At 31.0% G+C, this 23,730-nt stretch overlaps 1 protein-coding gene across 9 annotated transcripts in view; it reads right to left on the bottom strand.

Annotated features, from left to right (window-relative positions):
* Positions 1 to 23,730, bottom strand: part of LOC129906160 (protein 4.1 homolog) — a 232,518-nt gene that overhangs the window by 23,123 nt on the left and 185,665 nt on the right. For 3 of the 9 annotated variants that reach the window (XM_055981817.1, XM_055981816.1, XM_055981818.1), the window contains 5 exons: positions 19,786 to 19,879; positions 19,672 to 19,727; positions 7,696 to 10,518; positions 724 to 945; positions 427 to 531 (listed from right to left, as the gene is read on the bottom strand). In XM_055981817.1, coding sequence (XP_055837792.1) covers positions 427 to 531; positions 724 to 945; positions 7,696 to 10,518; positions 19,672 to 19,727; positions 19,786 to 19,879 — 3,300 coding nt within the window. The remainder of the gene's footprint in view (positions 1 to 426; positions 532 to 723; positions 946 to 7,695; positions 10,519 to 19,671; positions 19,728 to 19,785; positions 19,880 to 23,730) is intronic. The other 6 variants (XM_055981822.1, XM_055981823.1, XM_055981819.1 and 3 more) reach the window with 5 other exon arrangements.

Genomic DNA, 23,730 nt, shown 5'->3' with positions numbered 1-23,730 from the left:
ACATGACCACCCTTTCATTTGACTTGGGTTTTGAGCTACCAACAGTAACGAAGAAAAATGAGGGTTTGTGTGTATGAACATATTCCCCATTTCTGATTGGCAAAAAGGAATACAATAATACATAGATGAACTGGTTGTTGGATGGAGTTGAGCACTAACCATAAACAAAAAAATATATTTTTTGTTTATGATTGCCAATTGCCAGGTCAAAATACAAGTAAAAAAAAAAAACATTCGCCATGTTCGAAATTTTGTTTTGTATACTTTCTTAGTAAGTAGCAAGGCAAGTGAAATTTTTTTTTTTTCATACATTTGCATGATTCCCTTAAATGATTATAACATTAAATATGCTACCACAATGAATAATATTAAAGTTGAATTATGAAGCTACAATACTAACTTTTGATTTGCAATCTGCATACAAACCTGATAAACTGTTGTCGATTTTACCACATTACCATCATAAGGCGCATCAATTGGAGTACCTGAATCACCAGAACTTGTTGATGAAATACTGTCTCTTCTTTGAAACTAAAAATTTGGTAAATGTTTTTTTCTGGATTCATTACGAAATACACAATGCCAAATAACTGTTTATCATTCACAAATGCATGCACAGTTTATTTTTTTTAAACAACACAAAAAAGCTATTTTTGATTTAAAAAAAACATGGCTCGCTTTCTTCTACTCTTTGTAGAGAGTTTTTATTAGATCTGATCTTACCTGATCGCCACTTGTAACTGTTGCAGTGGTCTTTACTTCCTGTGTTACAACTCTTTGTTCTTGTTTATTTGGATCGTGAGTGCGGGTAGTTGAAACAGTTTTTTCTTCGAGTTGTTCGGTTTTCGCTTTCTTACCCAGGTCTTCGTGAGTGGTGGCAGTTCGTGTGGTAACCGCTGTGGCTGTTACATAAGCACCGCTCAAATCATCTCTTGGTGTATCGGCCTAGGTTTTATGTGTTTTTGTGTTAATAAAAAAAATTTATGATTTTATGCAAGCATTTTCGTTTGTAAAAACATTTCATAGCATGTAAGTAAAGAAAAGAAGTATGTAGCTATTGTTATGAGTATTTTTGAAACAGCTCAGGTTTTGTTTTATTTACATATCTAACACAATTGTAAACAAATTTTTGTTAAGATTCTTAACTTTGATAAATGAGCAATCTTATTCTTTAATGAAAAAAAAACAAGCTAAAATTATAAAACACAAAAAGATTGCATCCCATAGCTGTAATGGGAACTAAAAATTGAAAAAGTGGTATACGTGATACGGAGTATTTCAAAATGCTCCTAGTTGTAAACTGTTCGAGGATCGAGGAAATTCCTTTGAACAAAATTGGAATATCTTAAAAAAAATACTTTTGCCAGGTTCAAATCAAGCCACTTGAACTCATGTTTTTTAGAGACAATCCCCGCGTTCAACGCAGGCCACCTGAACTTAAGATCTGAATTTTCAGAAGCTCTGATTGGTCAGATGTCATAAAAAGTAAGGTGGCATTTAGTTACGTTTTTTGACATTTAGTTACGATTTTCAGGTGGAAATTTTTATCTGAAAATTTAGATGGGTGTGTTTGTGTTGGTGAAGTTGGTAAACGTACTAAATGTGCTACACACTAAAATTGAACTTTGTGATTTTAATGGTGTTTTCGTTTGGTAAAAAATCAATTTATTTTTTATCTAAATCTGTCAAAAAACAATTTTTGATCTGTTCAACTTCATTTAAGTAGTCGCAACAATAATTTTTTGACAGATTTAGATCAAAAAACAAATCAATTTTTTTACCAAACGAAAACACCATAGTACAATTTATAAATGGATTTGTTCATATTTCTTTTGTGTTTGGACATTTGTTGCGGTGTTATTGTTATTTGTTGATATGATATTACAATGCATAATGTAATTAATTTAATTTTGTGTTCTTCCTCCGCATGTTTATGTGCAGACAAGGAATAATGAAAATAAATGAGGAAACAAAAAAACTTAATGAAGTTGGGGACAAAAGCAAAATTAAACATACATAAGTGGATAGTACAAAGGGATTCAACAAAATAATTTTTACAATATAGCCTGGTACGCTGCTCGCGCTAAATTTTAGGTCCCATACACATTATCGAAAAATTTTATCTGAGCTAAAATGGATCCCATACAAATTATCGATAACTTGTATGGCAATTTTATCTCGGCTAAAATTTAGCGCGAACAGTGTACCAGGCTTATCCTAGAAATATAAATGTTCTTTTTTTAAAGTCAATCCGAGTACAGCAAAGAAGTAGATTCTTTGTAATGTCATCTGAAATTCAGATGATTTTTTGCGTTCAACGTCAAAAAAAATCTGAACTTAAGTTCAGATGATGCGTTGAACCCGGCCACTGTTTTGTCAGATGTCATTTTTTGACATTCTATTGCTTTTAGGCCGTGTGTGAATTGCGTTAAATAGTTAAATCCGTGTTTAAGTTTTGACACTATTTAGGTGAACAAAAAAATTAAAAAAAAAATTATTGTTTAAAATTTTTTCTGCCTTTTTTTGCCATGAAACTCCTTTTTAATAAAAAAAAAAAAACAAAACAAAACCATCTGCAAAAAAAAATTAACTCAAATTTAACCAGGTCCCAGAGCCCAAGGCCGTGTGATAATTGCGTTAAATAGTTAAATCCATGTTAAATTTTTGACACAATTGAGGTGAATAAAAAATTTTCAGCTGTTAAAAATTTATTGGGCTCTGGGACCTGGTTAAATTTGAGTTAAATTTTTTTTGCAGATGGTTTCGTTTTGTTTTTTTTTTATTAAAAAGGAGTTTCATGGCAGAAAAGAGGCAGAAAATAGGCAGAGAAAAATATTAAACAATTTGAAATTTTTTTATTCACCCCAATAATGTCAAAAATTTTACACGGTGTTAACTATTTAAAGCAATTCACACACGGCCTTACTTACGATTTTAGGCCGTGTGTGAATTGCGTTAAATAGTAAACACCGTGTAAAATTTTTGACACTATTGAGGTGAACAAAAAAATTTCAGCTGTATGGCTTATTGTTTAATATTTTTCTCTGCCTCTTTTCTGCCATGAAACTTCTTTTTAATAAAAAAAAAAACAAAAATAATCATCTGCAAAGAAAATTTAACTCAAATTTAACCAGGTCCCCGAGCCCAATACATTTTTAACAGCTGAAAATGTTTTATTCACCTCAATAGTGTCAAACATTTTACACGGTGTTAACTATTCAACGCAATTCACACACGGCCTTAAGGTAGAAATTTTTGTCAGGAAATTAAGATGAGCGTGTTTGTTAAGTGAATATGGTAACGGCAACAAACGTGGTACACACTTGTTTATTACACTCTATCTATATTATTTTTGTGGATATTTGTTCTGGTGTGACTGAGATTTTTTTTAAAATGATATAATACATGTAATTAATAAAATAAATAAAGTTAAATGTTTGACTTAAGCCGGTTAAGAAATTTCTATAAAAAACAAACGTACAAAATGTTGGTATGCTAAAATTCGCAGCAGCAGACAACTAGAAGAAGTTCAATTTTACGTTAACTCGTAGACAGTATACTATCTCCAATATGAAGAACCCCACACAACACCCGCACAACAGTTATGAAAAAGCATGGACAAAATCATTTTTCAATGCAAAAGTCATTTTTCTGTGCATTGAATCCAAAAATGGGCTGAAAAGTATAGCGTTTTCGTTTGGTCATCCGGAACTGTCCGGAATCACCCCGAACGATTGTAAAACTATTTGTTTGGCACTAAATGACAGTTCTTATTCTGAAAAGTAGAGAAAAATTGATTCTGATTTTTTAATCAAAATACAAAAATATCGCACACATGTTCACACTAGGGATATTGCGGGTGTGGTTTCTATCACATCCGCGGATGCGGATTTTTGAAAGTTAACATCTGCAGATGCGGATGTTTAAGATCTTGTATACAAAATGAATACAAATGAATTAAAATACTGATACAGTTATTAATAACATTTTCATTATTTGTATTTAGGGTAATTCCATTATCGCGGATGCAACATTTGTACGCATTCGAAGCTTATTTAAAACAAATACAAAGATATTTTAATTAAACTATAACTTGAAAGGGTACATTAAAAGCTTTTTATTTTTGATTTAGCTATAAAATTTTAATTAAATAAGTAAATCGTCGATAGGAAGGGTTCAAAGAGCTATCGCGGGTGCAACAAAATCGGCCCTTCCTTTTTAGACCTAAGTACAAAAACATAAAAGTCTGTTAATTTTCAAACACTTTTGATTTTTTACTTACATATGTATATCGAATGACGTTAAATCAATAATCTTAAAACATAAAAAATAAATAAGAAAAATAATACAATGAAAAAAATACAAAGAGGAATTTAAATTCGAAGCTATCGCGGGTGCAACACGTTTACAAAGCAACCGAAAGTAAGTAACGGTAAGGAATACACCAACAAAATATTATTTTCTTGTATACAAATAAATACCTTACATGTGTCACCACATGTCTAACAAGTTAATTTAACCACAAGCTGTCGGTTATGGAAATTTTGAGCCTGTAAATTTAAAGCCTTCCCAAGCGCAAAGAAACAAATTTTTCTGTTAAATTTGGACTCATTTTTGCTTGTATTTATTAAATACAATAATAAATAATGATTTATTTATTGTAGGTACTCGTTATTATTACAAAACAGTTACAAATATTTAAATTAAGAAATTTTGCCGAAGATCGTCTCTAGCGGAATGGCCCTTTAATAAGAAAAATTGAAAATAGTTGCATTAGACTTAATAATAAGTAATACCGCCACCTTCTCTGCATCAAGTCGGTTACACAGAGGTTGATAAATTAAGCCCGCGCAACTATATAATTGTTCACTAGGAACACTGCCTGGGGATAGTACGATAACTAAGGCGGTGAAAATTAGTAACGCATTTTTGTAGAGGAGTCAAATACAAAAATTTTTTAATATGGCAATGGTCTATCTCCCCCCTATAGGAGGAAGGGCAATTTTCTAAAAAAAAAACTCAAAATAAAAAAAATATTTAAATATAAAATATGACCTACAGTTATGAATGATACCTTTTTCAAAAGCCAGTATTTCACACTTTATTTAAATTTTTAAATCAAGTTATATCAATCAATAGTTTTTGAAATAATCGATTTCAATGTCAAATTTTGGGAAAAAAAGTTAAAAAAATTTCATTTGATACAATTTTTGTAAGGACTGTGGATTTCAATACAAAATCTTATTATAAAATAAACTGCCTTAAATGCTTTTTAATCAAACGCTGAAAACCATTATGTTCCTATACCGTCTAGTTTTTGAGAAAATGTAAAAATAAGAAATTTTATTGCACGTGTTTCAATGATGTTATTGTCAATGGATGGTTTAGTTCCTTTTCTTGAGAAGGGGATTTTTATTTAAAACGCTTTTGACATTAGCACCTGCCTGGCGATTTTACATACCCTAAGCGGAGCTAAGAAGTTGTGTGAGCGGGACAGAGGACCCAAAACGTAAAGTTTAAATCCTGAGAATCCTCGAAGCGGGCCAGGCAAGGTACTGTTTACCTTAAAAACTGTTGACATTGGCGCCTTCCAGACGAATTTACATACCCTAAGCGGAGCAACGAAGTTGCGTGAACGGGACAGAGTACCCAAAAAGTAAAGTTTAAATACTGAGAACCCGAAAAGCGGGCAAGGTAAGGTAATGTTTACCTAAGAAACTGTTGACATTAGCGTCTGCCAGGCGACTATACATTAGGGTGTCCGTTATTATTAGCTGTTTTCGTAGTTTTTGCTTTCACCTATCACACAATTTTAAATGCAGTTTTATTGGTTTTTAATTCTTTTCAAATATTACATTCAAAAATTTGTGAATAAATCAAAAATGTCAATTTTTTGAAATTTTTTTGCTAAATTCCCCTTATTTAGGCCCTAAGCTTTCGATCTAGGGGGTGTCTCCCCCGAAAACATCACTTTGGGAAATAACGGACACCCTACTATACATACCCTAAGCGGAGCAACGAAGTTGCGTGAGTAGGACAGAGGACCCAAAAAGTAATGCTTAAATCCTGAGAACCCGTGAAGCGGGCCAGGCAAAGTACTTTTTAGATAATAAAAGCTATTGACTTTGGCGCCTGCCTGGCGAGGTATCTATACATTAGATACCTTCCTGGAGGTACACTTCAACTTACTCTATGTATAAAATATCAAAGACCTCTTTAATGGTGGCAATGTGATGCCAAATATATCGAAAACAGTCGAAAATTAAAAATCTGAAAAAGTAGTTTTCGTGTTTTTTCAATTTTCTTAAGAACTATAAGGCATAGAAACATATGGTTTTCAGTTTTTGATCAGGAATCAATTAAGGCAGTTTACTTTATCAACCAATTTCGTATTGAAGTTCACAGTCTTAAGGAAAATAGTATTAAGTGCGTTTTTTAAAGCTATTTCCAAAATTTTTGATTATTTCAAAAACTATTGATTGAAATATCTTGATTTGAAAATTTAAATTAAGTGTAAGATTCTGGCTTTTCAAAAAGGTATATTTTATAGCTGTAAGTGTTGCCATTGTTTTTAAATATTTTTTTTAACATTTTTAGTTTTTTTTTTAGAAAATTGTCTATCCCTCCTAATTGGGGGGAGATAGACCCCCTCCCATAGTAAAAAATGCTTGTATTTGACTGTTCTACAAAATTCCGTTACTATTTTTTACCGCCTTAGTTATCGTACTCTTGCCTTTTTTTATGAGTAAAAAATTATTTCGATCAAACGAAACTTCACCTTACATTTGATTTAATTGAAATGTCAAAATAAATACATCAAATAATACAAAAATACATCAAATACAAATTACTTCCGATGAAATCTATACAACAAAAATTGTATCAGATGTATGAACATTATTTTAATGTATGTTGTAATGAAATAGGGCCCTGTGTTAAATGTGTCTATTGGCCAGTGTTAGCGCATTTTTCTTTATTAATCTCCAATTTTTCGAAAAGAACCAGTTAACGATTTTTAAATTACTAATCTGGACTGATACTTCGAACTGGCCCGATTTTTATCATAAAATTATAACGGTCTGAAATCATTTCTTCGAAATATAGGCATGTACAATGTACATATATCACTGAATTTTGTTTTTTATTTATTTAAATTTTAATAATTTACGTTTGTAAAAACAATTCATAAGAGTATATTTGGAAGCAGTTGACAAAAAATCGTATTTAAATTTAGCCAAGAACCGGGAAAATATTCGTGAAAAAATCGTTGAATGTAAACACTGACTTAAGTGAGTCCCGCAAGGAAAAATCTCAGAGCGCTCAGACATTTTTTTTAATGGAGGCAAAAAATGTCAAGCGGTCCGCTTTTTACGAATATTTCTGAGACAAAAATGTAAGGATTAATTTCCAGTTTATTGCACAACCAAAACAACTGTTCGTTTGACGTTCAAATAAATAGTGCGCAAAAATAAAATATAAAAGTCAATGAAAATTTAAAGATAATTATTTACAAGTTGATACTCTAAATAATTAGTTTTGGAATCATTTAAACTTTCATAGTGCCAAAAAGCTAGAGATCATTAGTTGTTAAATGTGTCTAAAGTTTCATTCAAGGACATAAGTGTTAAGTAAATTGATAAAATGAACTTTAAATGATTTCCCTTCACCATTTTGTATATATTAATTGAAGCTAACCTTATGTTCCTGTGTTGAGAACGTTACTTCTCCGGTACCTAAATTTCTGACTTCCTCTTCAACGTTATGGGTAACACCATCTTCGTTCTTAGTCAGCACCTGTTTTGTCGTTGTTTTCACTACAGTTGGTGTGCTAACATACTTTCCTAATTTATTGCTGCCACCCATTGCTGTTCCTGGTTGCATATCTTTAATATTTTCTGACTCATATTGTTTTGTCATGTCGTCATCACTACTTGCTTCAGAGTCTCGGCGCAAAGAATTTTTACCCATATGCTTGATTCCATCGAAAAACTCCTGACGGGTAATTGGGACAGATTCCGTGGTAGTGCTTACTTCTACGTCCTTACCAAAGTGAGTGGGATCAATTTGTGCATAGTTAAGGATAAGTTTTCCCGTCACTGGATCAATGATGGCAGTATCCGGGTCGATGTCACCGGTCTGTGGATCAATATGCCCGTATTCGCTCTTAATGCGACCAGTTACTGGATCGATTTCTCCTGATAGAGTCATGGTATGCGTGACGGTAGTACGTGCTCCAGCTATGCGTGGATCGTTCGGATCAACCTGAATAATTTCACCAGTTATTGGATCAATCATATTATAAACATAAACAGTTCTATTAGAGAATTTTAAAATACGCCCGGTTTTGGGATCAATTTCAACCGATTGTGGATCAAATTCTTCAGGACGGCCGTTGCCGTCTGTCTTTGAAATTAAGAATATTTTTACAATAATAATTTTTCCAGTCTTCGGATCGAACCGCCCGACTTTAGTATAAGTTTCGCCACTCGCGGGGTCAACTTGGCTCGCAGCGTATAAGGGTTCACCGGTTTGATAGTCAACCTCACCAGTGGCAGTGAATATTTTACCAGTGCTTGGTTCAATTTTAATTAAGTTTGGGTCTAATTTAGTTTGCTGCTTAATCTCATTTGCTTTTAGATCTAAATACCCGTAGATTGTAATAACGTAACCATTCACTGGGTCAATATTACTTGAAGTATACTGTAATTCATTAGTATTTGGGTCTTTGATACCAGTTGGCACCCAAATTTGATTTGTTTTAGGATCAATAATGATGTCTTTTTCATCACGCTCATCGTTAATTGGTTGTTGAGTTTTGGGGTCAATACGATGCTGAACGATGCGCAAGGAGAGGATGCGAGCATAGTCCTTATCAAGCTTGTTTGTTTTAGGATTAACTTGGTTCTTAAGAACAATTTGACCTGTAGTTGCATCTATTTTGACATCCTTTGTCAATGGTTTGCCTGTTTTAGTATCGATATATGTGATTGTGTGCCTAACAAGGTTAATCTGACCGTATTTTGTATCAACTTTTCCGGCTTTTGGGTCAAATTGTCCCTTAGAAGTTTCCACTTGTGCCGTTTTGGGTTCAATTATGCCTTTCTTTGTATCATATTTACCAGACAAGCAAGTGACTTCCACAACAGGGTCAATCTGTGAACCGATTTCAATTAAACGACCAATATTTGTGTCGATATTTCCAGATTTTGGATCTATTACTCCTAAAATGGTTATTTGACCATTTGAATGATCAATTACGACATTTTTTGACGAAACTAATTTTCGTGTTTTATGATCAACTGTTTTTAGTTCACCCGTTTTTGGATTAATCTCACCATATTTTGTATCCAAGATACAGGTTTCTAAGTTCAAAACACCTAAAGAACGTTCTACTTCACCATTGACACTGTCGATTTTTTTTGTTACTGGATCGATTCGACTAGTAATCGCGGTAAGCTCAACAACGGGGTTGTCTTGATGTGTAACACAAATAATTTGACCCAAGGAGTCATCAACGCGGCCGGTTTTGGGATCAGAAACTCCTTTTAAAAGATGTATATATCCAGTCTTTTGGTCGATTTCGCCTTGGTATTCCTCAATTTTTCCGGTTTTAGTGTTCAAAGCACGAAGGGCTGCTTTTTTAGGATCAATTAAGCCATATTTTGACTCAATGCAACCTGTTTCTGGGTTCAAAATTCCACTTGAGTGTTCAATTTGACCATTTTCAATATCAATTCTCTTGGTAGATGGGTCAATTTTAGATGTGATTACCATTATCTTAACTCTCTTCCCTCTAGACCTTGGAGACCCTTTATCTGTTTGATGTAAAACAGAACTTGGTTTCTCTTTAGAATATCGTTCAGCATCCAAAAAAGCAGCTGTCGGATCAATTATCGGTTTATAACTTCCCGGAGCTCCCGACGTATATCTGCCCTCGCTTGGTGAATAAGATCTGCCTTGAGTTTCCAATGGAGCAATATTTTCTGCAGTGGCAAGTAATTTAGCTTTAGTATTGGGTGACAGATTAGCTTCCTTTAGTAGTTTTTCTTTTGTCTTTGGAGACAATTGACCTTTATTCAACTTGTCACGTGTTTTGGGTGATAATTCACCTTTTTTAAGCTTTTGAGCATGTTGCTTAAGTTGTTCCTCATTTCCAGGAGCATAATTGAAAGCAAGTCCAACTTTCTTCTGTTGGGATCCTGGTGAGAGCTGTTCGCTTCCGTCGTAGCCTTTGTTGGATTTCGGATCTTGGTCGTAACGGAATCCACCAGGGATGTACGACTTCCGCGTTGGACTGGTACCCTCATCCTTTTCAGAATATTCATACGGCCTGGTATAACCCGATTGACCCTTATCTGCATTGTCTGGTGAGGTAGCTAGAACGCCGACACCCATTTTTTCTGTACCTGATTTACCGAATTTGTCTTTCAATTCTTTTGTTGGTGAAGGTGATTGTTCCTTTTCTTTTAGTGACTTTTCCTTTGGAGATTTTCGACCTCCAGAGAAAAGATAAAGTCCCTGAATAAGTTTGAAAACAAAAATGAATTGAAAATAAAAAAATTAAAATTAAATTTTGAAAATTAAAATTAAATACAAAAAAGGAAAATAAAAAATATTTAATTAAAAAAAAAATTGTTTCAATCTATGTTTACATAAACATATCGCTCATCATCTGCAACAAGGTACTATCTAAAAAAAAAAAAAACAAGACTGATTTATCATCATAATAAGATATGGGCGCAACTATTCCGCTTTTTAAGGCTGAGTGGACCACGTAAAAATCGGGTTATCGTTTACAAATCGGTGAATAACTTTTACATTTTTAAAGATAATTGAATGAAATAAATTTTATTATTTATATAACAAACAAGGCTAAATATCTTCATCCCCACAATTTCCAAATTTGTGCACTTGTAATTAAGAGAGAACAAAACATGATAAAATTTTCGTTCTTTTAGAACGACCTGAAAGACATTGGTTTGTTTCTTAGTTAGACTAAAATTTTTATTTTTTTTATTTCTATTTTGGATTGAGGTTGAATCAAACTACGGAGTAAAACTATTTTGAAAAACTAAAAATGTATTTTTCATAGAAAAAAATTAATCGAAACTGAAGCTATTTTTCCTTATGTTACAATGTTTGAACATGTATAACTTCTGCAATTATTGATAAAATTCATCGAAATAAAAAGAAATAAGTACCTCAACTCAAATACTAACACATTGATTAGTTTAAGAAATTTATATTAAGTTTTAAGGTCTTAAACAACAACAAAAATACTAAAAAGTAATTTTTTCTTAACTTAAAAAAAAAAAAGTGGTTTAATTTCTTTGTTTTTCAAAGTATGATTTTGATTTTTATTTTATTTAAAAGCTTAGTTTATGGACTATGGAGTAAAACTATATTTTGTTGGAAAATATTATTTTGTAACCCTCCAATCGCTTTTTAAGTAGTCCCAAAAACAATAAACTGTACTATGAAACCAGGGGTCGAATTACGGCATACGTTCGTTAACGAATGGTTGCTATGCGTCCCTATTATTTTCTAATAATTAAATAGAGACAGAAATAGTCAAAACGTTAACGTATGATCGTAATCGTGTGCCGTAATTCGACCCCAGAATTTTTAGATTTTTTGTTATATTTTTTTTATTTTTTTTTTCATTATTTTTTCTATCAATATCAAGTTAGAAAATAAGAATTGCTATAATAGTTTTCTTACAATTAATTTTTGAAAAAGAGTCTACTTTCCATTTTTTTCCTCAGAAATTCATGGAATGCGTATGTATTGGAATTTGTAGTTCAAACAAATTCCGCTGGCGCTAGTTGTATCTCTCTCTTTATTATCTTCTATTTTGTTTCTACATGATCTCTCGCACTCGCTCTGTCGAGTGGTTGTTTGGTGGTATAAAGAATAAGATGAACTTAGGTATCTGCATTCTACATATTGTTTGTACATAGGTTTTTCCATAAAAAAGGATTGGCGCCAGGCTAAGTGCATGCAAAGTGTTGTTGTATTTTTTTCGCGAAAATGAGAGGATACAGGAAATGGATCTCTCGCACGTTTGCAATGTATGGTATCTGGTGTTGCGTGGTAGGTATATGGAATAGGATAAACGAGTTTTTTTTTGTATTCTTGTTTTTTTTTTTAACTGGTTTATTTATCTCTTTCATAAATTTATGATGTTGCATGTTAGGTATTCTTCTGAGCAACTGTATGGATATATTTTTTTCTATGAAAACAAAATTTGGAAAGACAGGCAGTCTGTAATGTTATTCGCATTATAATACAAAAATCTAAATTTTCGAATTTGACTTTATAGATGAAATTGTCTTTTTCTGTGAAATCGCGCACAACTATTCTGCTTCTCAATTACCTCATTTGTATAATTTTTCAAAACAAACTTATGAGAAATATGACCAGTCAAAAACTTCGCTTAGTAGGCGAAGATGGCATCTGTGAAGTCAAATGCCCATCATCAGTCAAAAACTTGACTATAAGCGATGCAGTTGAAAAGAAAAAACTAAAATATCTTCAGAAAAGCGGAGATACTTTTGTACAAAAAAAAAACGACGATTATTTTTATCAAGTGCAAGGACAACTGCACATTACAAAACGATCCCATTGTTTTTTTGGTGTATGGACATTAGGGTGGGTCAAAAAAATCGAAATTTTTTTTTTTGATTTGGTACTCCGAAAAATCGATTGCTAGACCCCTCTAGAATATACACACCAAATATGAGCTCTTTATATTAATGGGAAGGTCCTCCGCTTTGCAATTTTCCATTTTTACATCAAGCTTCTACTAAAAAAAAAATAATTTTTTTATTAATTGACTTTTTAGCAAATTTCTTTTCATATTCTTGTAGGAAATTGAACGCTCTACAAAAAAGGCCTTATAAACTTTTTTCGTTTATCTAACCGTTGAATAGATATTTGAGGTCCAAAAATCGAGAAAATCTTTAGAAATTCGTTTTTTGTTCTTAATTTTGTAACAAATTGAAAAATTATAATGATCAAACGCGCAAGACATATTCTTGTTGGAAATTGATTGTTCCACAAAAAAGGTCTTAATAACTTTTTTCATTAATCTAACCATTCTAAAGATATTCGAGGTCAAAGTTAAAAAAAAATATAAAAACATTTTATATTTTTAAAAAATTTCTAATTCACTGAAACTTCATTATTTTCAAATTAGCAAGATATATTCTTGTAGGGGCTTAAACGTTCTACAAAAAATTCCTTGGAATGAAATTGATTGCTTTAACCGTTTAGAAGATATTCGTATCCAAACCAATGCTCACTGATTTCAATAGTTTTCTTATGACCCGTATGCATTGCGATTTGGATACGAATATCTTCTAAACGGTTAAAGCAATCAATTTCATTCCAAGGAATTTTTTGTAGAACGTTTAAGCCCCTACAAGAATATATCTTGCTAATTTGAAAATAATGAAGTTTCAGTGAATTAGAAATTTTTTAAAAATATAAAATGTTTTTATATTTTTTTTTAACTTTGACCTCGAATATCTTTAGAATGGTTAGATTAATGAAAAAAGTTATTAAGACCTTTTTTGTGGAACAATCAATTTCCAACAAGAATATGTCTTGCGCGTTTGATCATTATAATTTTTCAATTTGTTACAAAATTAAGAACAAAAAACGAATTTCTAAAGATTTTCTCGATTTTTGGACCTCAAATATCTATTCAACGGTTAGATAAACGAAAAAAGTTTATAAGGCCTTTTTTGTAGAGCGTTCAATTTCCTACAAGAATATGAAAAGAAATTTGCTAAAAAGTCAATTAATAAAAAAATTATTTATTTTTAGTAGAAGCTTGATGTAAAAATGGAAAATTGCAAAGCGGAGGACCTTCCCATTAATATAAAGAGCTCATATTTGGTGTGTATATTCTAGAGGGGTCTAGCAATCGATTTTTCGGAGTACCAAATCAAAAAAAAAAAATTTCGATTTTTTTGACCCACCCTAATGGACATCATGCGATTTTGTTTATATAAAAATACAAAAAGACGACTCATTTTGGGAGGACAAAATAAAAAACAAACTACTAAATTTTTATAATAATCATTTTTTATTGGAATTATGTGATCCACGGATTCCAAGAAGTATGAGGGTATGGAATACGTAATATAACAGCAAACGATCTACTTTCTATTAGAATATTATTACTTTTCAAAACTATGTGTATTTTTCTAAATCTGTAACACTATTTTCTTTTTTCGTTCCATACCTTCAAATTAATTTTCAATATTCAGTAATATTATATCTAAAGCAGTCTAACATTTAAATTGTTTTTTGTTTTTTTAGTTATAAGGAATTTGTTATGTTTATCACCTTTCTAAATAAACTATTGAGTATCTTGTACCTACTTTTAACCCCTTGTAACCCAACATCGGAAATTTTAAAATTAATAATGTCAATCGACTAGCCTTTAGCTATAATAAAACACGTATTTTTTAAAAATTCAATATCTTTATTATTTACTTAGTTATTTCGAAATTTAAGGAGTAAAAAAATAAGTTTAAATAATTTATTTTTGTAGATAAATGCAAAAATTGAAGCAAAAAACTTTCTAATATTTGTTTTTAGGCGGATTACTAAAATCCAAAAATAAAACCCCGTTACTTTATGCAGAAAAAATATTTTTTCTGAATTTCGTTGTTTTTACACAAATTTGCTTGTTTTCAAAAAAAGCCGAACTTTCAACTTTAACTGCCAGTTAAAAACTATTGGTGTCATTTATTGAAAATATGATATACTATTTCGATAAAGCAATATCTAAAAAATATGTTATAAGCTTCAAAAGAAGAAAAATATAGTTTTTGCAACTTTTGTGGGACCTTTGTTGGTTTGTAACAGATATGTCACATGGGGCTACAAGGGGTTAATAATGAAATAAAATGTATTGTTTTTATACCAAAACTAATTAAAATCCAAAAAATTATTATTATAATTTCGTATGTAAAAACAAAAAATATTTATTTATTTATTTTATCTAACTTAATTGAAGAGAAAAGTATACATATATACAGGGTGTCCCAAAAGTAATGGATCAAACGAAATATGCTGATAGGCCAACTTTAGGGCTCTCAGAATTTAGTAACTTGTTCATCCCAAATCCTTACGGTTTTCAATTTAATGCAGTTTTTGTGAATTATCGAAAAATCTCGAATTTGCAACAGTATTTTGCTTCCTCCGGTCATAATTGATTTTTGTTTTTTTACAATTCTTTCACTAAAACATTGGCTAATAAGAATAAATAATTATTTAATCAAAATATTTTTTATTTCATACGCCATTTTGCTGCAAATTAATTAACAGTTCCATGTTTTATAAAAACTCAATTACTTAATTTTTTTTCAGAGCAACACACTGCAAAAAATTTGTATGGTGTGACACAGGTTAATTATTTTAAAAACTTGCCGTGTTATTGCACTTTTTAAAAATGTATAAAAGTTTCCAAACTTGAAGTTAGAACAAAAGATATTACAATTTTAATGCAACAAAACAGGCCTTTTCAGAGAAAAATAACAAAGAAAAATAAACACATTTCCTCGACTGTTGTTTGTTTCTTTTTGAATAAAAGCCTCGATTTTTGTTTGTTATTTTGCTCTGAAAACCCCTGTTTTTTTGCATTAAAATTGTAATATCTTTCGTTCTAATTTGAACTTTGGAAATTTTTATACATTTTTGAAAAGTGCAATAACACGGCAAGTTTTTAAAATAATAAACCAGTATCACACCATACAATTTTTTTTCGGGATGTTCCTCTCAAATAAAATTAAGAAATTGAGTTTTTATAAAACATGGAACTGTTACATAATTTGCAGCAAAATGGCGTATGAAATAAAAAATATTTTTGATTAAATAATTATTTCTTATTATTAGGCAATGTTTTAGTGAAAGAATTGTAAAAAACAAAAATCAATCATGACCGGAGGAAGCAAAATACTGTTGCAAAGTCGAGATTTTTCGATAATTCACAAAAACTGCATTAAATTGTAAACCGTAAGGATTTGGGATGAACAAGTTACCAAATTCTGAGAGCCCTAAAGTTGGCCTATCTGCATATTTCGTTTGATCCATTACTTTTGGGACACCCTGTATATGAATAACAATAATATCAATTAATAATATAATATATAAATCTATGTACAAATTCGAAAGAAAAAGTTAAAAACATTCAAATAAATAAACAAATATGTACCTAATAGTTTTAAAAAATAAACGTTTTATTTGCCAAAAAAAATGTTGAAAAAATTTGTTTTTAAACTACTAAAATAAATATCATCACTGAATACTATAACAAAGATAAAAAAAAGTCGATTAGATTAATGCGCCTACGAATGCTTGCAAAAGTTATATAGAATACCAAGTGATGTAGGTACATAGATGCGCAGAAAGATAGAAAAATTCAACACTGAATATCATACCATTTTTTTCTTCATAAATATACCTACCATGACTCTTGCACATAGAGTAAAACCCATAAACAAAAAATACCAAGACTGGAAAATTTCCTACGTCTTCCCCCCCAAAACCATTTTGTGTTCAGTGTTGTCTGTGAATATATGTGATTGCCACCACGTTGGTAAATGACGTTAACACGCACACATTTATAGATTCACGACATTCACCACACATCTAACACGAACACAACGATAGATTGACGACATTCACCACACCTCGCAGCTTGTAGGCAAACGTCATTAGACCGCTCAGTTTCCAGTCTTGGTATTTTTTGTTTATGGTAAAACCAACGGAAAACGAAAACACAAGTGAATTCGGTTGCGCAAAGCAAAACCGCAATATACACTTGCAAGGCTTGCAACCCTTTTTTTTGCTATTTCCTTGATGCTGATTTGTTTTTTCTACCTAAATAGACTTTAATTTTATGACTTTGGTTCTCTAGAAAGGGAAAGAGAATGCAAATAAAGATACCGAGAGAGAACTGAGTTGAGATGACGTTGAACGTGAGAGATGTATGGCGAAGAAAGGTCACTAATACACACAAACTCATTTACATGAAGTCTGAGTTCGTCATTCGGGGACATCCACTCTTAAGTGATTCATATAAACGTTTACTCCATAACCATAAACAAAAAATACCAAGACTGGAAACTTTCGTACGTCTTTCCCCCCAAAACCCTGTTGTGTACAGTGTTGTCTGTGAATATATGTGAAAGCCACCACGTTGGTAAATGACGTTAACACGCACACATTTATAGATTCACGACATTCACCACACATCGGACACGAACACAACGATAAGTTCACGACATTCACCACACCTCGCAGCTTGTAGGCAAACGTCAGTTGACCACCGAGTTTCCAGTCTTGGTATTTTTTGTTTATGGGAATACCTAGAGACGCGACTTCGTTGGTTTTTCTCTTCCACCCTACAAGCTGCAATGAGAGAAAAAACTCCACAGTGCTTATATCTGGTAGTTTTACCGTGCATTTTAAATGGCACCAACACATTCAACTGTGGAGTTTTGCTCAAACAAATTTAAGTGCTCAATTTGACGAATAAATGCATAAAATAATAATAAAAAATTCAAAACACGAACCTTTATTTTTATTTCTGTACATATTTCTTGAAAGGTGTGTGTCTTCAGTGAGCTATTTAAGCTATTCAAGTTCATACACAAACCAAAATCAGGTTTAAATTCGAAGCACAAACCTTTTTATATATATTTCTATAGTACTATCAATCGAAGAAAATACTTTAGCGACATCTTTTGGTAGATCTGCATTTCAATTTCCTGCATAAGGTTCAAATATAAAATAAACTAGCGATCCCACCGATGCACAGTGCGGTAATTCGCCAATCTAACTGGACAAAATAGAAAAAAAAAGTTTTGCCACCTTAAATAATGAGATGAGCTTCTCAATACAATGGGTAACTGTAATTCATGTTTGGTTTTTTTGTTTTCATCTCGGACTAGCGTAAGCTAAGCTTGAAAGTTGGTTCTTGTCAACAGTTGGATGGAGATAATACAAAGTATTCTATTTTTCGCTTGAGTTTGGTTGACGATTAAAAACGCTGTGGTAGTTTTATTGTTGTAATTGTTTTTTTTTTTTTAATTGTTAATCTACATTTGGAGGTAAAGTATTATAATTTTTATTTATTAATTACCATTGCAACTATTTAAAAAGTAATAAATTCTGTAAGAAGGCTAGGAAGTGCAAAAAAAAATATCTTTGTTTTTCAAATAGAGGTAAAAGTAATTTTTTCGCATTTTTGCGGTCAGAAATTAATTAATTAATGTATTGTGGAGTGTTGTAATTAAGAATAGCTATTTACATGTCTTGCGTTTTCTCGACCGCCATACAAATTTTTTCACTTTTCAAAATGAAGTCAAGATTTTCAAAAAAAGCATATTCCAATAATACCGGAAAGGATTTATCGAAATGTTCTTTGAGTGAAGGATCAAAATGTATAAAAGATTAAGTTCTGATCCTCTGGAACCACTAAACCACTGGAATTTTCAACAAATGAGGCATTATCATTGATGAATGATGCTTTTCTGTCGGAACATCTTAAACAAGTTCAATGCAAAAAGCAAGCAAGTGTAAAAGGGCAGAAATAGGGTCACGAAGAAATTTAGAGAATTATTAGCTTGAAAAAAATCGAAGGTAATATAAACACAGCTGTTTTTAATAGGCCCTTATGTTTCAGTTTGCATCGCACAAAAAGGAGTTAATTTTTTTAAATTATCTACAGATATTTTTAAAGGTGATGCCATTTTTTATTATTGTGAAGCATATTTAATTAAAATCGTGGCTAAAATTTTAATTTAAAGCATGATATTGAGAAAATGTCACCTGTCAAAAATATGTTTACGGAAACATAAATTCAAATACTATAAAAATGCATTTTCTTCATCACTATTTTTACCCACTTTTTGCAGAAATTATAGATTTCTTTTTAAAAAATCTTTCTTTTTTATAGAATTTTATCTATTCCATTTGTTTAAAACTGTTTAGAAAAAAAAAGTCGATTTAAGGCGAAAAACAGAAAATTCTACTTCATGAGAGTACTATAGGAATAAATATACAATGTATTTAAGCTCAGATAGCTCAATCAAGTTCATACACAAACCAAATCATGATTAAATTCAAAACACAAACCCGTTTGTGAAGGCACCTACCTTTCACACGTATTCATAGATAGGAAAACAAGAGAAAAATAAGAGAGATGTATACCAATTATCTGAAACTAAATTTGCGGGTGTTTTAGGCAAGGGGGGTACGAGTCGGCTCTCTAGGTATTCCTTCCTCTATGTATGCCTCTATGCATTGGGGGTCGGGTCTCTAGGTATACCTCCTCTAAGATAACAAGTGCGAACAAAAAAAAAAGGAAATATAAACTGTTTTTCTGAAACTTCTAGTATAGTTGCAGAACATAAGCGATACATAAGAAGTAAAACCATGATTAAACTTAAAAACAAAAATAAATAAACCTATAATAAAGTATTTAATCTAATGCCAGTGATCCCAAACGGTGATATTTAGACACACGACTTTCGTTGCTTTTTATATTATACGTATTGCCATCAACTTATTATTTATATATATCGAAATTCATTGTTACGCTTAGGTTTTTTTTTTTAACTAAAAATATAAAAAAAATATATAACAACTTACTCGTCCTCTTCCTGAAGACTTATCCGATTGGTGGGAATCATTTAAAACATCATTACCTTAAAAGATAAACTACATAAGCACAACGTTATTATTTGTTATTCATTTAGTAAAGACCATTGGCTTCATCATTGAGTTTTCCACCCTTCTGGTCCTTATCTTCCTTAGATTTTCTGTCACGATTTTCTTTTTCAGAATCAGTAGGACGTACCTTTTGGAAAATATAAACAGAAAATAAATATTTCAAGACTTATAAGACAGAATTGTGGTATAAAAAAGTACACAAGCTCAAGGATTTTAATTAAATAAGCAGTACATGCAAAAAGAAATAGGTTTAATAGTTTAAAAAAATGCCACTAGATTTTGTTAAATTATAATCCACATATATGTAAGTATGTTAATAAACTTAATGAAAAAGAAAGCGTAAGAGATGTAGTGTTGGCGGTGGTGAAGCGAGGTTGCGGACCGCCCCGGGTGTCACCCATTTAGGGGTGACACCCAAAAGCTACCAAGGAGTAATGCGCCTTATAGACAGCAGAGTTTTATCAAAAATTGATATCAGTGGTAGTAACGCTCTTACTATAGAACAGTTAAAAAATTTGTATCTGTCACAATTTAACACACGGAAAAAAGTGGAGAAAACAAATAGCTCGATCTGCGTATTAGGTTTTATGTTATATTTCCAATTTAATTTTATAAATTTCATTAAAAACATAAACAATTTTCAAAGTACAAAAACATCGTTTAGACTGGTTTTAAATTCCAAGCCAAGTAATCAATTTAATGACAGTAAATTGTTTGAAAATCAATGTTCGAAATGTGAGTTTTTTAAAAAGTTTTTTTATAAAAACAAATTTTCAAAAAAAAAAAATAATATATTTTTTAAGTCCAAAAATTATTTTTTTGAAAATTTTTCTTAATTAAAAAAAAAAAAAAATAATAAAATACAAAAATGGTTGTATGGCAGTTCGATTTTTTGCGATTCCAAAATTTGCTTATGTAGTCTAGTGCATTTATAATTTGACCCAGCAGTTTGTACCACCCCCAAATTTTGTCTGCTCATTCGATAAAGCATTGGATTGATATCATTACCCTGATTTTTCACACTCGTAAAAACTACCTTTCGTTACCTGGATTTTAGTTTTTGTTAAATATCTCGATTTCTATTAATCCTACATAAAAGTTGTATGTTCAAAAAACTTAGACAATTAAATTTCGCGTTTTTATATTACGAACAGTTTTTGGATATTCTAAATATAGTACAGGTAGTACATAAAATCAAGAATTAAAAAAAAAATCGTTACACTCATCAAACTTGGCAAAAAGTTTGCTTTTGGGATAAGAACCAAGTACAAAAAAGTCTATAAAAAAAAGTTGGGTGGAAAGGTGTTTTTTCGCGGACAAGAGGGAGGGGGTGAAGGTCAAAAATATACTGAAAAAAATTGTTTGTCGAATATCATCATATGACACATGTTTTCAAGGTATTTTTTGATGCTGAATCTAATGACGCTTGCTCTAAGAGAAGTTATAGCCGATTGAAAACATATGTCATATGATGATATTCGACAAACAATTTTTTCAGTATATTTTTGACCTTCACCCCCTCCCTCTTGTCCGCGAAAAAACACCCTTCCACCCAACTTTTTTTATAGACTTTTTTGTACTTGGTTCTTATCCCAAAAGCAAACTTTTTGATAAGTTTCATGAGTGTAACTATTTTTTTTCTTTTAAATGCCTATTTTACTTGTACTAATACCTATTAAAAAAGTTAAAAGCCAAAAAAAAAAAAAACGAAAAATAAAAGGTAATTTTAGTTTTGAGCCCTTTTCATCAAAATTGTGATAAACCTTCCGAGAAAAGATTGTTCTCATTAAAATTCTCTACAACTTTTTTTTGTATCGCTATACATATAAAAGTTATAAATACTTTTTTTGTTAAAAAATGCTCTTTTTTGTTTGTGTTTTTTATCTTTACTGGCAACGCTGCTGTGAAAGTGTAAAGTTGGTTTGAATTATCGCTCCCGTAAAAATTATTATTTAAAAAGTCATTTGAACTATCAAAATTAACGTAAAAACTCAAACCTTGATTTCATTTATTTGCCGATAAAAACATCAGGTAAAATAATTTAAAACTCCCTAAAAATTAATTTTCATTTGTGGGCGGTCACATGGCTGGTGGAAAAAGAAAAATCTGTCACACATCACCAGAAGACTTAAGCCATCAAGCCACAGATTCAAATAATAGAACCCCAAAAATTTATAAAATACATTCCGTAATATCCATTTTAGCCGCAGATCTTCAAAAAATTAAATCGATTATTGAGAGTTATCTGCTAGTGGAGCTTCTAAAATCAATCTCAAATCTAGCTACAAAGGAGGATCTTAACAAACTTAACACCGAGATAAACACCCTGCGGCAACAAAATGAAGTGTTATCCCAAAAAGTTCAACAGTTTGAGTAAAGTAACTCGAGTTAAATGACTCGATTAAAAAAAAAAATCATGTGAGCAATTCACACGTGGTAGAAGTGAAACCTTAAAATATCATTTTTCTTGGAAAAAAATTACATTATTAAAAAGCCATGCTTAAAGTTTTACAATGCGCAAAAAGTATAAAAATACGAGTAATTTATTCAAAACAATAATTTTTCATGAAAAAAGCACCATTAAATGCATTTTTTTTTATGTTTTTATAATAAATTTTATATCATCTGAAAGCTTATTATTTCACCATTTATATGACGCTTCAATCATATTTCTATGATGCCTACGAAAAAGTAAGATTTTTTTAAAGTCAACCATATCGAAATTTTAAACTGAGATTACAGTACTTCCTACACTGGTGACTGGTCATCGGCAACAGATCTCCACAGGTGCTTTGAGGTATTTTTCAAGTTTTTCAATTTAACATTGTATAACTTGTAGAGCTTTTAAAGTTATTTGTGACACATCAAATGAAAGGTCACAATATCAGCATGCGTATTAAGGTTAAATCAAATTTGTATGTGCTCAATCAGAAGATATTACGTGTTTAGAAAAAAAGCATCTTTTTACCGTTATCTAAAGATTTTGAATATGAAATTAATTGTAACTTTGTACAATTATAGTTTAAAGTTATATCGAATTGATTTTTCCTGTCGTTTTTTCGTTTCATCGTGTTTCAAATCACTACGTTACTTAAATAGTTTTCACTTCTAAAATAAAATAATTTTAAAAAAAGAACAATAATAACACTGTGATAGTTCAAAAAACCGACAGAGGGCTCTCATATCTACTAAAGATAATTCGAGTATGCTGAACACGATGTTTGAAAATCAATGTTCGAAATGTGAGTTTTTTAAAAAGTTTTTTATAAAAACAAATTTTCAAAAAAAAAAAAATAATAGGTATATTTTTTAAGTCCAAAAATTATTTTTTTGAAAATTTTTCTTAATTAAAAAAAAAAAAAATAAAATACAAAAATGGTTGTATGGTAGTTCGATTTTTTGCGATTCCAAAATTTGCCTATGTAGTCGAGTGCATTTATAATTTGACCCAGCAGTTTGTACCACCCCCAAATTTTGTTTGCTCATTCGATAGACCATTGGATTGATATCATTACCCTGATTTTTCACACTCGTAAAAACTACCTTTCGTTACCTGGATTTTAGTTTTTGTTAAATATCTCGATTTCTATTAATCCTACATAAAAGTTGTATGTTCAAAAAACTTAGACAATTAAATTTCGCGTTTTTATATTACGAACAGTTTTTGGATATTCTAAATATAGTACAAATAGTACATAAAATCAAGAAATAAAAACAAAAATTGTTACACTCATCAAACTTGGCAAAAAGTTTGCTTTTGGGATAAGAACCAAGTACAAAAAAAGTCTATAAAAAAAAGTTGGGTGGAAGGGTGTTTTTTCGAGGACAAGAGGGAGGGGGTGAAGGTCAAAAATATACTGAATAAAATTGTTTGTCGAATATCATCATATGACACATGTTTTCAAGGTATTTTTTTATGCTGAATCTAATGACATAAAAATAAAGTCAATACGATTGCTCTAAGAGAAGTTATAGCCG

Source organism: Episyrphus balteatus, chromosome 1, assembly GCF_945859705.1.
Source record: "Episyrphus balteatus chromosome 1, idEpiBalt1.1, whole genome shotgun sequence".
Taxonomy (NCBI): Eukaryota; Metazoa; Arthropoda; class Insecta; order Diptera; family Syrphidae; genus Episyrphus; species Episyrphus balteatus.
The sequence above is the reverse complement of the archived record's forward strand: the minus strand, read 5'-3'. Positions and strand labels throughout refer to the sequence as shown.